The sequence below is a fragment of the Phycodurus eques genome, chromosome 19 (genome assembly GCF_024500275.1).
Source record: "Phycodurus eques isolate BA_2022a chromosome 19, UOR_Pequ_1.1, whole genome shotgun sequence".
NCBI lineage: Eukaryota > Metazoa > Chordata > Actinopteri > Syngnathiformes > Syngnathidae > Phycodurus > Phycodurus eques.
In genome coordinates, this window is record NC_084543.1 from 12263910 (window position 1) to 12280752 (window position 16843).

Genomic DNA, 16843 nt, shown 5'->3' on the forward strand with positions numbered 1-16843 from the left:
GAGGATGACATTCTTTCAAAATTGTCTTTTAAAGGAGAAATACGACGCATTCTTCTTCACAATTTAGAACAGATCCCAGGTGTCTTAATAACATGTCTGTGATGTAGTTTTGGAAAAACACCTGCAGGATCAAGAATTGTAGTATTCTTAACACACCCAGTGTCTTGTCTGGATGAAGTCAACTTCCCTGTCTCATGCAAGCGAGTCACCCCATGTGCTGCGTCGCATGCAGCTGGATAATTGTTGAGTACAGATTCCGTTACCATAACGACCAGGGTCTCCAAATTTAAACAGGCGACTGCGAACCGTCAAGCACACGCAACGCTTGGATGGAATTCTCTTACGACTTTGGCCTCCCTAGCTTAGCATCGGCGTAGGGACGCAGCTCAAAAGGGGCGTGTCATATCTAGCAATTCATATATGCGGGTTCACCCCTCTGCACCCAGAATGCAAATGAATGGCGTGTACTTGACGTAACGACTCGCTCATAGACACTTTCAGAAATAACATTTTTTTTTTTAAAAAATGGTTGTTTAATTTCACGCTTGATGGGTGGACAGCCACTTTTGACAACCAACTATTTGTCTACACATAATAGAAAGTACATTTTTCCCCAAATTGCCTCTTGTATGTCTTTTTATTCATTTTAAAAACGTAACAGGCGGCGGTTTTGGGGGATCGTCATCCAAGAGTAAAACATGTTTCAAAATATACAAATCACTTTAGGCCTTTATGTTTCTGTTATTTTCATTGTATGGTTAATCCTGTTTACAGAAACTTGCAAAAGTGATCAGTTAATCATGCTCCTCACTCATGATTCAATCATAAATTCTCCACATAAAGGCTTGTTTAAACACAATAACAGCAGGCTTGTTGGAATGTTGTAATTGCAATTACCAATGGTTATTGACCAAATAATGAATACATTTTCAAGTACCCGATGTGTTTATAAATAAAAATCACCATTTTTTAGCTTTTGATCACTTGAATTCAAATGTGAGTCCCTAAAATGAATGTGCACTCGCGCAACCATCATTTGTGCCAGGGCTACCCTGATTAATTAATTAGAAGCTACAAAGTGAATTATTAACCAGTCTTAGTACGTCGTCTTCATTTATTATGCAATATATATTTTTCACGCTTTTTGAATTATGACAAGTAGACATTGTGAAGGTCTTGTATGATCATTTCTGAATTGCGTGTGTTGTTTTATCCATAGCCGAGACGTGCGCGTCGGAGAGAAGAGAACGCTCAGCCCTGATGCTGACTCTCATTTTGTTTTCGGGTCCAAATCATCGCTTGTGTTGATTTTTTTCTGTTTGAAGAGGTGACCAGGATGGCGGCTCCTCTTTTGCATTGCACCTGGGGCCTCGCCTCCACATGACATCCTGTCTATCTGCAAAAAGAGAAAGAAACCGCAATCTTTTATCACAGTAGACAATCAAAGTCCACTCGTTTCCTGAACTATCACTTTTCCCTCCTGAAATGTCTTGTTGCCGGGCAACATTAAGTTCTTCAGACGTACTATCAGGAGTGTTTTTCTCCACTCTGCCAGAGTTGAATGGTGCAAAGCTGCCAGGAAATCCACTGAGCATATGTGACTACGTTGGCGCTTCTCTTCCATTGACAGCTCCCGTCTTCTGCTTATCTGTGCTTATCTGTCCTCTCTCTGAAGTGACATCCAGCATCATGTGTTTGTGTGTGTGTGTCACTGTGCTTGACTGTATATCCTGTTACATGGCCATTTCAAGGCCCTGTTTATACTAGGTGCATATTTTTGTGAGTCAACATGCACTCCTTATAAGCGCACTATATGAACTCGCTGGACCCTTTATTAGCTAGATCCGTGCAACTGCTTGGAAATGCAAATATCAAATGAACGCTGGTAATTACATGGTAACAATTCATTTAGGGTTTAGATGTAAATTCTCCGATGATTCTGGGTTTAAATCTAGATTCAAGACCTCTTGAGTCTCATATTCTCCCCATGATTACGGGGGTCTTCTCTGGCTACTTCGGGTTCCTCCCACATCCCCAAAACATGCAATGTTAGCTTAACTGATGACTCCAAAATTTAGAGAGAGTGCCCTGCAATTGACTAGCGACCAGTTCGGGGTGTAAACCACCTCTTGCCTAAAGTCAGCTGGGATCGGCTCCAGTGCACCCACGGCCCGGATGAAGATTTTTATTGTACTACTTTTCAACAAACAATATGTATTAGTTTTCAGTGCAAAATTCATCTTTAAATAAGAATAAATGATAATGAATCATAATTAAAAAAAACAAATTTTACCAAGGGCTAACTGAATAAATATGCCATTACAAAGTGCAATCACAAATTGCAACTTAACACAGGCAAATACAGTTAATGCATAAAAGGGAATAATGTTAGGCTGCAAGCACGGCCTTTTCATTTGAAAAGCCCCGTCAAATATAGTGATTCTGTTGTTCTGCTTGACTATTGGTCGGTCGTGCACGGTCACGAACGGCAAAGAACGCAACAGTTGTGATTTCCGTCTCGATTTACTCCCTGTCTCTTTTCATCGCGGTCAGGCGAGCCGAAAAGTTGAAGTCAAGACAGCCGCTCCAGTTGGTAATAGTATCTTACCGCGACTTCAAAATAAAAGCTTAATATATTACCACGTTGGACATCAATGCCATTTTAGGCATATTTTGAATTTGGCCCCGCAGCGATGTGCCGGCGCTTAATGAAGCCTTAATCATGTTTTCAAGGTAGTGGGAAGAATGCATGCCGACTGAGGCAGGGATTTCTAACACCGGACAAATTTTGCTCGTGCAAAAGGTAAAGCAAGCAAAATGTGTTGTTCTTTTGTAAACTCTCAATACGAGAAGATATACATAATAAAGTGGAAAGTGAAAGTGTCTTACCATGTTTCCGTCGTACTGTACGTCTTCTAGAGGTTGAGAGCGACATACATGTCAAGCTGTCCTGTCTCCTACACGAGTTGACTTAATGTGTGTGATGATTGCTGTTGCAGGCGTACACTGACAGAATTAGGCCCTAAGATGTTTTCTTGAAGCTCTGCTCCGCCTTCATGTTTAATATACGCCGGCACCTACACTTTAAATGATGATGGACTGATTTGGGCTTTGTCACAGGAGGACAGGAGGAAGCGAGGGATGAGCAGCGCTTACCGTTGCTGTGTTATGTAAGCAGATAGGTTGAGACATTGAAGTCCCACCTGCATCAGTGCGCAACATTGATTTGTGCCCTGCCCTCTCTGCAAACAAGCAGCAGCACCTGGTTTCCGCTGCGCTCGTTCTATACGAGACGATGAATCTGTCACAATGTCCATTAGGGTTATTACTCCTCTGACATCCATGAAAGGAGTCAGGGTGTCCTATCATATGTTGGTAGAGCATGAAACCCACACTGGCATGCACAGCCTAATCTGACACATCAGATTTACACTACTCGTATGGTCTTTCCTCAGCTGGCGGTATCCACTCTCGCTTGTGTTGACAGTGAACCTACATCATACTCAAAACTTTTTCACGGTCTTTCTGACCAACTTCCTGATGGGTTTGGATTTGAAATGTTGGATCGATACTTGTGTACAGCGACACAAAACACCAGCTAGTGATATAAACAACATTAGTTGTGCCAAGCTATATCTAGGGGGAAATACAGCGAGTCTGATTACTCCAGCAATAGTTAAGGGAGACACATAATGCATTTTTGATTCACAATTGAATAATTATTGCATACTTTAACTGAACTAGGCCTGCCCTGTCACATGTACGTAAGTGAGTGCCTAGACTGCCCGCCTCCGTATACTGCTGCGCCAAGGGCGAGTACAGAATTCTTCACCATGATTACCTGGGGTTGAGCTAGGGAACTGGGACTGCCAAGCAAGTGTATTCGACTTGCAGGAGCAGAGGCAAGACTGTGGAATAAATGGGAGTGTTCCTAAAGAAAATAAATAATTCACTTGTGGAGACAGCGGTTCATACACTACATCGTGTGTATGTGCCGCTTATCAGAAACTGGCACTGTTAGCTAAAGATCATCCGCTATCCAACAAAACTTAATGCAGCTCTGCTTATCTTTTAGCTTTGACACAATAGCAGGGCCATTGCACCCATGACGGACACAATTAAAGCTATTCATTGCCATCTACTGCCTCATTTTTGTCAAAGCGCATATTGCGGAGTGCATATCCTACTGCTCACCATGTCGGACAAATGGACACAAATATATAATTGTTTTTCTCACTTTTTTTAATAGTTCGGTCTTGGCGCCAGAGTTCTAGCTCTAGTTTTACTTCAAATGTGTTTTCCTTGCATGTGTATCCGCCAGTAAGGATGGAAAAGCTGTTGACTCCATTGTGAAGTTTTGATGAAATTATTGTTCCTAATGACTAACTTTCAACAAAACTTTGTCTCAATGCTTTTCCCGTGAATACCTGAAAGTGTAATTCCACCTAAGTCTCTTGGTCCTTTTGCTTTACCATTTATACATGTTCCACATCCCCAGCACAACAAACGGTTCTTTGAAGAGCGTCTTTTGAGTCGGCTCAATGAAGTGTCCTTGGGATTTGGATTTACGATCAAAAGAAAAGCAGTAGTTTCAATTTCAATTCAACATTGCGAGGGCTGTTTGTCCCAGTAAATCAGACCGTTGCCCAGGCTTTGTTCTGAGCCTGGCTGGACTACGATTAGCCATGCTAGCACAGGCCATGTGGCTCCGTGCCGCTGCCTGCAGTGGTTCTCACCACGAAGGACTTCTGGATGCACATGTGCTCGTTTCCTTTCTGCATAAGCAAGCAAATGGCAAAATAAGCATGAATTTGTTTAATAGTGAATTCAGGTCAGCACAATTTGTCTTTTAAAACACAAAACTTCACATACTGTAAAAAGTAATAAAAAAATGTACACCGGCATTAGTGAAACATTATTTTGATGTGAAATGACATGCCGTATTTAACTCTGAATTTTTTTTTTTCCCCACAGCTTCTTGCAGAGCTGACTCAGTCTAATTTTAATTACAGTCTTTTGATGTACGTGTGCATCTCAATATATTTGAATATCATGGAATAGTTTATTTCGTTCAGTAGTTCAATGGTAAAAGTGAAAGTCGTCGTCTATTATAGTGATTCCCAGAGAGCCACTTACTACCTAACGCTTTGGCCAGATTTTGGCCAGCTGTAAGGTATAATCATCAAAATCATAAACTAAATACATCTGAACTACTGAAATGAATGACATTTTGAGATGCATTCCTCTACAGGTATGCATTTTTGTTTTTCCTTTGTGGTGTCTTTTCTGTGCATAGTGCATACTAGTGTTATTTCATAAGCTCCCCGATGAGACTTGGCCGAGTGTGACTGTGTACTTTCTCTTTTGTGCGCATGAGAGTTGCACATCAGATTTGAAATGCATCTTCCCACATGCCCTTTTCTTACAAACCACCTCTCGGCTGTGTGTGTCTAAAGGATGCCAAGTTTGTGGAGGAGAGGCGGAAGCAGCTGCAGTGTTACCTTCGTATGGTCATGAACAAAGTGATTCAGACGTTGCCAGACTTCACGGCCCGTCCCACCAAGGAGACCCTGCTGTTTTTGCTGCCTTTCTGTCTGTAAGTTGACACGCACACACACACACACACACACACACACACGCACACAATGGTCTATGGTAAAATGGACTGGACACTTATGTAGCGCTTTATCTACACCATCCCAGTGCCTAAGGCACTTTTCAAAGCCTCACATTCACCCACTCACACACATTCATACACCAATGGGCGACTGCTGCCATGCGAGGCGCTGCCAGGCCCACTGGGAGCAAATTAGGGTTCAGCGTCTTGCCCAAGGACACTTCGACATGCGGACAGTCGTAGCCGGGATTCGAACCGGTTACCCTTCGGTCAAAAAGTTTGAAGATCATTCGATCCGATGATGTTTTGTGAACAGGAGCCAACCTCTTATCCAGGCTTCAGACAAGAAAAACTCCAGTGCTCCTCTTTGTGCTGTCTGATTTGCATTATTATTTTCTTTTATTTCTCATTTCTCTTTCCATGGCAGTGTCAGATCTTTATACAACCACCTGTTGCTAGGCATAATTCATAGTGTACAACCATTTTTGTCCCGGAGTCAATCGCAACAAGTCTGTAATCTGCCAGTCACGCTATTAAGTTGTTGACCTGGCAACAGAGGGGCAGGGGCTCCGCTGCCCTACACAACAGAGAAAGGACGGTAACAGGATCTCAGACACTAAGGAAATTACTCCAAAAATGCCACACACACAAAAATAAATAAAGTCCACTCGCTCAACGTGATGCCCAGGATACAAATTAGGATAATCAATAAAACAGAAAGTTGCTCTAAACCAAATGTTCCCCTCTGTCTAACGCATGAACTCCTAGTCACACATGCCACGTACTGTACATGTTCTCTGACGCACATTCCAGCCGTGTCTGATTTTTCACCGACCCACCAACCTACCAGCGGCATCTCAAAATGAAATGTTGCAGTCGTTTCCTGTCAGCATTCACAACATTTTGCACTTACTGCAATCAGTCAGCGGGAATGACCTGTCCCGCCGTCTGACCGGAATTTCGACATCTCACGTTAATGCTACAGTGGCGACAGCGTACAGTCATTGCCTGTCATGCAGACTTGCCACTCAGCAGCCTGTTCTTTTAAGTTTACCCAAAGGCAATTCACTATGAAAGAAAAAGTAAACAAAACAAATAGCAGCACCAGTTGTTTTTGTACACAATATCTTTTAGTGTGCAGTTACAGATCTGATTAATTGATTGAACAACGTGGCTGTAACAAAGAATACAACATAATTGAATACATGTTTTTTTTTTTTTATTCCCTTTATCAATTCCTCGGCAGGAACTGTTAATAGTTTGAAGTTTGACTTTTTATTGAAGGACATTCTTATTTTTTGGGGTTGTTTTGTTGTTGGCCTTTGAAAAAAGATTTACATAAAAAAGAGAGGTAGTTGGAGATAGATAAATAGAAGATGGAGAGACAGAAGAATTCATGTTATCTATTTAAAGACAAAACGGCAAAGAAATACCACTGATGTCTTTTCTCGCAAATTTTATTTCTCGCGTTTATAATATTAAAGTTTCAGTGTTTAAGCAAAATGTAAGTTTGTTGTCATATGATAATCTTTAACGCTACATTTCTGGAGGGAAGGGAAACATGCACATCGCAGTGATTTTTCATTAAATATTGAGTTTGGCCCGCGATTTCGTCCCAATTTTTTATTTTGGCCCACTGTGAATTTGAGTTTGACACCCCTGCTACTAGAACAAAATCACGTTCCCTTTGCTACACTTGCCTTACTTTGTTCAATTCATTGCATTGTAGTTATGTTATATTATCAATTATCAAATATTATTATTATCAAGATGTTTGCAAGCCATATCACGACAGTGGAACCGCTAAAGTCGCCCTCCTAATCCTTTGCCTTTGAAAACAAATCATCTCTCATAGCTCCCTGCGTATGCTGCCATAACTAGCTCAACGGTTGATCACATGATGGTTTGAACCCAAACTTGGCAACATACAAAGGGATCCCACATCCTGGTTTCCAGGTTTGGTCACATGATGTTCGCAACGCAATACGCGAGGGCAATTTCAGTCGACAGCAGAGGGCGATATTGGCCAAAATGGCTGCACCCTGAGATTGGTTTAATTCTTTTTCCACAAATGCAATATTAATCAGAATACCGTTTTTAGACTAGTTGGGGCACACACAACATATTCGTAACCCCCCCCGCCCCCCCCCCCCCCCCCCCAAAAAAATCACCAAACTAACATTCAGTGCTGGAATTTGTTAGATTTGTTATTTGTTTTATTTTTTCCAACCACTCTGTAGCGTTTCCTCTGTTGATTTGTGCCTAGGAAATTATTGTTTGGGGGGGGGGGCTTGTCAGACCTTTAGGGTGTTAATTAAAATCAATATACCATTGTAAAAATGTTCAAATTAAAATAAGAGGTCGCAATTAAACTGAACACATTACACAATTATTATGTAGTAGAATAGAAATGGGCCCGGAGGCCCCTCTAAACATCCAAAGCACAGAAGTCCCATTAACTTATCCCAACGAGAGGCTGTATGATCATATCTCCTTAATATCTTCATGCTGCAATTGAAATCTTTCTTGATTGCAAACAGAGCGTGTGTGAAACGAGGTCTCGTTCACTTTTTTCAACATTGCATTTGCTTCTTGCGAAGGTACCGCATGTATTCGCGGTCACTCATGACAACACAAGTGCAGGCCATAATTTATTGGTGAAAGGCATAACTTCTCTTGACTGTTCTATGCCCTAAAAGCAAGTTAGTCGACAAGAAAGTTAAGATCATGTAACCTAGAAATTGCAGCAACGTCATGAGTGCCATCATAGAGGAAGTACTGTAAATGTGTTGAATTGTTATTCCACCTCATTTTAATGAGGCCACTCTGAGGTCTGCAGTAATATTTGATGGTGTAAAGATTTAATTATACAACGATCTATTCAGTCCGTTGTATCAAACACACAGGTCAGGAATTGCATTAAGCAAGACATTTTCAAATATCTCACATCCAGAAATAATTTTTTCAGTCTTCTAACGAGACTCAAGTCAATATTATGCATTTTCTAACATTGTTGGCCTGGTTCTCCAACCTGGTAGGCCAGAGGCTGAATTTAAATTAGTTTCACTAGCCCACCTCAAAAATATATTGATTACACCTTTTAAAAATAAAATGCAACTGTCACACAGAAACCATTGTGCGTAGGTCCATTCAGTGCTTTCTCTTGGTGTTTGCAGTGAGTAAAATCAGAGGGTAGATAGACTGATAGATGCAGATTATTTCTATCAAGTGAAACTGGACTTTATACTTAACATAAAGGACTGCAATGGAGAAATGTAGTGAAAGGAGGCAGACTTGGTGTAACAAAGAAGTCACGTAGCTTCCTGTCACATACATGTGAGAACAGAACGTAAGATTAGATTTAATACAGCGCAGATACCTTGTTTCTGATAAAACTCCACACTTTAATTCACATGAGTCAAATGCTGCTGTTTTGGTCAGCAACATAGTTTAAACGGAATCAGCAGTTTCACTAACTATTTAATGTCCATATATGAACAATGGCATCAATGAAGTGGTATAATTACAGTTATTACTTTTTTTCCCCTGGCGGAAAAAAGGAGGTTTGTATTTTGAGGGATTTACAGTATTTGTTTCAAATGGATTATGCACACAGGATACGTCGTCTATTAAAGGACATCCATCTGTGTTGGAGTGATAAAAGTTGCTTAGCCTACGTTTATTGAATGTTTAGTTTTGGATATTTATTGGTATTGGACTAATATCGGGTAATTAGGCTGATAAAATAGTTGATAAGCACTCCTGGTTTTGCCATTGATGTGCACAATCGTTTGTTAGTATATCACAAGCAATGATATCAATTGATTCAAGTGTGATTTATTTTGTTTTTTGTGATGATCTCAACTGCTGCACAATTCAAACTCATATTGTCATACCCAATGGTAAAAATGATATTGTTGAACATCAGTATTGTTTTTCTGTGAATGTGAATCTAAGGCGCAATTAGTTCCCCCAGTGCTGGAGGCAATCAGTGAAAGTGTGAAGTAAATTGGTTGAGAATTGCAACCAGCGAAACACTACTAAGTAGTCCCGGCGCTTTTAAGTTTAATCAAAGAAGAGTTTAAGGACCAATGGTGAGAGAAAAAGACAAGAATTTGAAAAGGCAAAGAGGGGGGAGAAAAAGCTCAGAGCCTTCAAGTGAGAGGCTTTTATGGGAGACAAGAAGAAGAAGATGAAATACAAGGCTGCTAGTTTATCTTGTAACTACATTGCTGTGGCAAACTCCTTTTTATTGTGTTCAATGACTGTTTTGAAAATACTCAAGACTACAGTTGCTCCTCCATTTGCGTCTTCAGGTCGCTTCCTAATTGGCTTTCGTGCCGTTGCAGGTCACAATGACGGACGTAGTCTGTGGATTAGCCGAACTCGGTGTTGACTACACACTTAAGGATTTGCCATGATAAATATTGAACAGGTTTTATTATTGTCCATTTACCGTTGTCGACCCGGCCATTTTTTTATGCAGATCGGGGACAGGAAGTCAATCTTAACGAACCCGACACCACAGGGTCATTCCTTAAGATAAACTTTTCGAGACGTCTGAGAATCAAGCCCTTTCTGACTTTGATCAGAAGCGTGAATGAAATTCATCCCGAATATCATAACTGGATTTAATTATGCTTTTGGGACCTCAACATTTCATGGTTAAAGTAGTGCTTACTGGCATTGTTATTGTGACACACAAAGACTGACAGTAACTCATTAAGGTCTTGTCGAACATTATTTAAATGAAAATCGTCAGTACTAGTCTGGCTGGGCACAACTGTCAGACTGTTAGTTTGAGCAGTAGAATTTTAAAAATTATGAATTATGGGTGTTTTTTTTTCTTTTTTAAATGTTTTCTTTTTTTTTTTTTTAAGCGGTTACCCTCCTTTTACACTGTGACCAAGAGGTATCGATATCAATGGGCATGAGCAGTCATCTTCCTTTTTTTCCCTCACCCATTCATCTTTAAAGACTTGTTTTATTTCTTAATATACTTTTACTAACATAACTAACCTATTTTTAAAAAAAAATGTTTTATTTCTTTATGTCTATGACAGTTAAGAATGTTCCTTGTTTATATTAAATTGTTATTTGCTGTTTTTATTTTGACACTGTAATCCCATGTTTTCCTCACTTGTCTGGACTAGCAACCTTTCCTTGGGTTTACTAGCATTTAGTATGCAGCTCGACAGCAACATGTTTATGGTTTATTCAGAAGTCAAAATAGACACTCAGTCTTGTTTCCCGCCTTAGTGACCTGCTGCCTTCGGGAAAACAAAGTGTTGAGGACCTTTGTTTCGCTGTCAAGAGCAGTTTGGGACAGTTTGACTCGGGAATAATGATGTAACCTTTTATTGTGCTAGATTAGGCATGTGTGTGTGTTGTGTGTGAGAGATTGTGTCTGTGCGTGCGTGCATGTACGTGTGTACTCTTTGCTATATTCCAAATCTTCCTGTCAAGACAATCAATTAGATTGCAGCTTGTGTATGCATCTGCGTGTGTGTGCGTCTACCCGTTTGCTCTAATTATGCTCCCCTGCAGTCAAATGAATACAATTTCAACGAAGCCTGGGAAAGATGGTAATCCTGCACGATATTCAAGTCAATATTGTGCCTACAGCAAGCACAAGCTGCAAATATATGGCAAAAGTAATATTGATAATAATAGTAATTTAAAAAAGGGCTCCATGCCTGCCAGAGGGCACTTTTCTCATCTTGGGCCAATTCCGAAGCTCCAGTTCGTGTCTTCCTGTGCACGTGCCTGCGTCTACACATTGCCAAATTTGATTTACAAACAACAGCTAATTTGTGGGAATATTTTGTAGTATTGATTCTTATTAGAGAACACTATTATTAATAATACATTTTATTATCAATTAAATATATGTTTCAAAGGAAACCCAAGGTTTTCTAACAGATGTGTCTACTTATTCATGCATTAAGCATTGTGCCAGGTGAACATACAGTAAGACTTAACCTCACCTACTGTCCTTTTCGGTGTTGGAGGAGCAGACTGGACAGGGCAGATGTTGTCTTAAGCAGGGTACACACATACTAATTTTTATTATCTTAACCGTTTTTAAAAAGTAACAGACCCCCAAGCGAGGCATGCACGTTACACTGCGTGGTGGACTCAACATAGCACAACAGACACACAACTGATAATCGTGGGTTTCGTCCCCCAAATCAAATGTCTGTAGTGAAAGGCAGCTTGGTGCCACAGGGCATCCAGACTGTAAGAAGAAAACGTAGGAGAAACTCACAAGTCACAATCAAGGACTCTGTGACTCGACCGAACTCCGTGTTGACCTCAGTCAGAAGACTTTGCAATCGTATATATATTGAACAAGTATATAATATTTATGATTGTCGGCCTGACCATTTGCTGAGCAGATCGAGGACGAAAATACACTTTTGATGAGCCTTGAACAAATTTAGGTGAGTCCCTAAATTTGGTTTTAGGTTATGTACTATCATATTTATACATTGCGTGTGTCATTTTTTTCCTCATTAATGTGCACACAGCACCCCATATTGACAGGGGAAAAAAATTGAATTGTTGAAATTTTTGCTGATTTATTAAAAAAGAAAAACTGAAATACCACGCACCCATGAGTATTCAAACCCTTTGCTGTGACACTCATGTATTTAACTTGTCCATTTCTTCTGATCATCCTTAAAATGGTTCTACACCTTCATTGGAGTTCAGCTGTCTTTGATTATACTGATTGGATAGTATCAGAAAAGCCACACACCTGTCTATAGAAGACCTTACAGCTCACAGTGCATGTCAGAGCAAATCAGAATCATGAGGTCAAAGGAATTTCCTGAAGAGTTCAGAGACAGAATTGTGCCAAGGCACAGATCTGACCAAATTTACAATTCTGAATAGAATTCTGCTGCATTTAAGGTGCCTAAGAGCACAGTGGCCTCCATAATCCTTAAATGGAAGTCGTTTGGGACGACCAGAACCCTTCCTAGAGCTGCCCATCTGGCCAAACTGAGCAATTGGGGGAGAAGAGCCTTGGCGAGAGAGGTAAAGAAGCTGTGGCTGAGCTCCACAGATGCAGTCGAGAGATGGGAGAAAGTTCTTGAAAGTCAACCATCACTGCAGACCTCCATCAGTCGGGGCTTTATGGCAGAGTGACCCGACGGAAGCCTCTCCTCAGTGTAAGAGACATGAAAGCCTGCATGGAGTTTGCAACAAAAAAAAAAAAAAAAACACCTGAACAACTCCAAGATGGTGAGAAATAAGATTCTCTGGTCTGATGATACCAAGATAGAACTTTTTGGCCTTAAATCTAAGCGGTATGTGTGGAGAAAACCAGGCACTGCTCATCACCTGTTCAATACAATCCCAACTGTCAGCTGCAGGGACAGGACGACTGGTTGCAAAAACCAGAAAACCTTCTCCAGAGTGCTCAGAACCTCAGACTGGGCTTAAGGTTCACCTTCAAACAAGACAATGACCCTAGGCACACAGCTAAAATACGGAAGGAGTGACTTCAGAACAACTCCGTGGCTGTTGTTGAATGGCCCAGCCAGAGACCTGACTTAAACCCTATTGAGCATCTCTGGAAAGACCCGAAAATGGCTGCCCACCAACGTTCACCATCCAACCTGAGAGAACTGGAGAGGATCTGCAAGGAGGAATGGCAGATGATCCCCAAATCCAGGTGTGAAAAACTGATATTTTAGTTTTTCTTTTTTAATAAATCTGCAAAAATGTCAACAATCCCGTTTTTTTCCCCTGTCAATATGGGGCGCTGTGTGTACATTAATTTTGAAAAAAAATGAACCTAAATGATTTCAGCAAATGGCTGCAAAAATTCAAGGTGGTTTGAATACTTTCCGTACCCACTGTGTGTGAGTTTGTGTGTGTGTGTGTATGTATATATATGTGTGCATGTGTGTGTATGTATATATATATGTGTGTGTGTGTGTGTATATATATATATATATATATATATATATATATATATATATTATATATATATATATATATATATATATATATATATATATATATATATATATATATATATATATGTATATATATATATATATATATATATATATATATAATATATATGCACGGCACGGTGACCGACTGCTTAGAGCGTCAGCCTCACAGTTCTGAGGACCCGGGTTCAATCCCCGGCCCCGCCTGTGTGGAGTTTGCATTTTCTCCCCGTGCCTGCCTGGGTTTTCTCCGGGCACTCCAGTTTCCTCCCACATCCCAAAAACATGCATTAATTGGAGTCTCTAAATTGCCCGTAGGTGTGAATGTGAGTGCGAATGGTTGTTTGTTTGTATGTGCCCTGCGATTGGCTGTCAACCAATTCAGGGTGTACCCTGCCTCCTGACAGCTGGGATAGGCTCCAGCACGCCCGCGACCCTAGTGGGGAGAAGCGGCTCAGGAAATGGATGGATGGATATATCGACAGACAGACAGACAGAGCAGATAGGTAGGTAGATAGATAGATTTCATTTTCATTTTCATCCATCTCATGGAGCCGCCATGTTGGGCAATATCGCCCTCTTCTGTGAACCGAAATGAACATCACAAGTGCTCTAGCGCTTGTGTTCATTTCTTCAGCTGCAGGTTGATGACATGATGTTTTGAACCATTTTGTTCAAACCATCATGTCATCAACCCGTAGTTATGCTCGTTATTGCAGCATACACTGGGAGTCCGCTAACCTGTTTTCCGGGTTCGGTCACGTGACATTTCGCAACGCAAGCACATGAGCAGTTGTGACTTTCATTTCACTTAACAGCAGCAGGGAATATTGTCTAACATGGTGGCCCCCATGAGATGGATGAAATTTGATGAATTAGTGTGCCTAATTTTTATTCCAGGAATACAATTTTAATCAGAATACCGCGTTTAGACTCGAGGGGCACTTATAACGTAGAAAATTGTGGGGCTTTAATTTCCCTTGAGACTCATGTTGAATTAAGTGACATGTAGAGAGTGTAAAAACTATGACAAGCAGCAAAGATGAACATGCTTGGCCAGGCATCTACAGTTGTGTCATTCTCTCATATATCATATGAACATGGTGCTTGTAATTAAATTAAACAGTTGTTGAATCTGATCTCAAATAGAAAATGGACTGATTGTTAATGAGGATTATTATTCAGAACACGTTTTACACATTGTTTTGACTGAAGTCTAGAGTTTAACAAGTGTCCAGGCAGAAGAGGAATTATTTGGTCCAGCAGATGTAGCATCCGTTGTTTGTTTGAATAACAAGGCTCAGCAGCTGTTCATTTAAAGTCTTTTTTTTTTTTTTTGTCGCATTTTAGGGACACACCCCAGACCAATGATGGCGGCCCCAAGACACCCCGCTCCAAAACGTCATCCCGCTTCCCGAGACTGGGTCGCGGCCACCACCAGGAAGCCAGAGCCGAACCCCAGAGTGGCGACCTCTAACACCCAAGACTTTGTATTTTATTTTATTGTAATTCTCATGATGCTGAGGTCAGGAACCCACCTGTGTCCAACCATTGCCATGAAGACTTTGAGGGCATCTGGCGTAAGCTTCTGGCCAAGTGTCAGCCAAGGCGATTGGAGAGTATTTAAATATATGAGATGCCTTATTGGAAGGATAAATGACATTCAAGAGGCTGGACCAAATCACACAGCAGCACCTCTTACCTCAATGAGACAAATTGAACAGCCACTATGAGATGCTGGCTTTTCTTTCTTACTATGCTCCTTTTTGTAGTAAAAGTGTGTGTAGTTACAGTGCCTACATTGTATATTACAGCTGCGTTGATAGCTCATGTATAGCGAGCGATTCAATGTAGTTACTCAGTCTGCTTGATTGTGCCATTACATTTTAGCTAATGCCGATTCCAAATTGGGCAGAACAGTGTCCTAGTGGTTATGCACTGACAGTTCTGAGGTTCAGTGTTCGAATCCCGGATGCTGTGTGGAGTTTGTACAGTATATCCAGTGTAGAAAATGGATAGATAGGTGTATAATAACTCACAATCTCTGCTGTGGACCAGATAATGTATTCTTCTTTCTACAATATATTTCCCTTCCATCTTTTACGAGGGGCATCTTAATGTCCAACAAGTGTGCCCACAGTCATAGTTTGTTGTGGCTCAAAAGTCCTTCATACTCAAGGATTAGGGTTCTATACCACTGATAACAATAAACAGCAATCTTTCTCCAAGAATTGTTACCCCCAAGTATAATGCTCTCTCTATGATGCATTGAATTGCAGGTTTACACCACTATGTCAAGTTTGAAATTCCTTGTTTAAGATTTAAAAAGAGTTAAAAAGATTTAACACAGCCTCATAACGAAGACTAAGCACTTGAAGTGAAGCAGAGCTGCTCGTTAGGAGTGCAAGGAGAGCGCCTGTGACTCAACAAGTGTGGGTTATAGGAGCTCATATATATTTAGAGCTCTCCCAAGATGAGAACCACCACCTGACAAAACTAGCTTGTTTTTTTTTCTTTCAGGAGACATTTTTCCTTTAGCTGCTCAATAAAGACAAATCAGCTTGGAAAGAAACTTTGTTGCTTTTGAAACTTTTTTTCCCCCCTCCTCCACATTTTGACCATATTAAGGTTTGCACCCAAAAAAAAAGAGCACTACCTAGAATGTGATCTACAGTATATGTGATGTGATCTTATACTTTCCAGACAGTATAACAGTAGAATTGGTGGCGCTTCAGATGACAACATATTGCCGCAAGAATTTTGTAGTAAATTGTACAAAAGGTTAATCACAATATCAGTGAGGAAGTGCTACCAAAATTATTCCGCAAGGTACTGTACATGTAACCGCAAAGCCAATCTCTGCAGCAATGCATAAAAGATCAAACGAAAAAATATAGGGGGTTTCAGTTTACAACTGTCCCAACATCTGTCTGACATTTCGAGGTTCTGAATAGCCCACAATGAACTAGTTTGGACAGCAGAAAAAAAGAATATGTCAGGTGGTACAAGAATGTACTCTCAGTTACCACCATGTTGACTGTTTTATACTTATATCTTAATTGTTTTTTTGTTGTTGTTTTTTTGTTTTGTTTTTTTACATACGACTTTACTACTGCATTTTCATAGAACAGTGATAAACTGTAGCACGTTTCCACCGTTTGTAACCGGCATGGGTACAAAACTATCGTAAATCAAGATGTATATAAATAAAGGCTTTTGACAAAGAACACCGAAAATAATTGAAATAAAATATATACAT

General features: G+C 40.5%; 1 protein-coding gene across 3 annotated transcripts in view; it reads left to right on the plus strand.

Moving 5' to 3' along the window:
* Window positions 1-16131, plus strand: part of snx29 (sorting nexin 29) — a 128647-nt gene extending 112516 nt beyond the window's left edge. For 2 of the 3 annotated variants that reach the window (XM_061706187.1, XM_061706188.1), the window contains exons 20-21: window positions 5457-5596; window positions 14935-16131. In XM_061706187.1, coding sequence (XP_061562171.1) covers window positions 5457-5596; window positions 14935-15061 — 267 coding nt within the window. In that variant the 3' untranslated portion in view covers window positions 15062-16131. Of the gene's footprint in view, window positions 1-5456; window positions 5597-14934 lie in introns of those variants that run through there. The other variant, XR_009770407.1, reaches the window with a different exon arrangement.
* The last annotated feature ends 712 nt before the right edge of the window (window positions 16132-16843 follow it).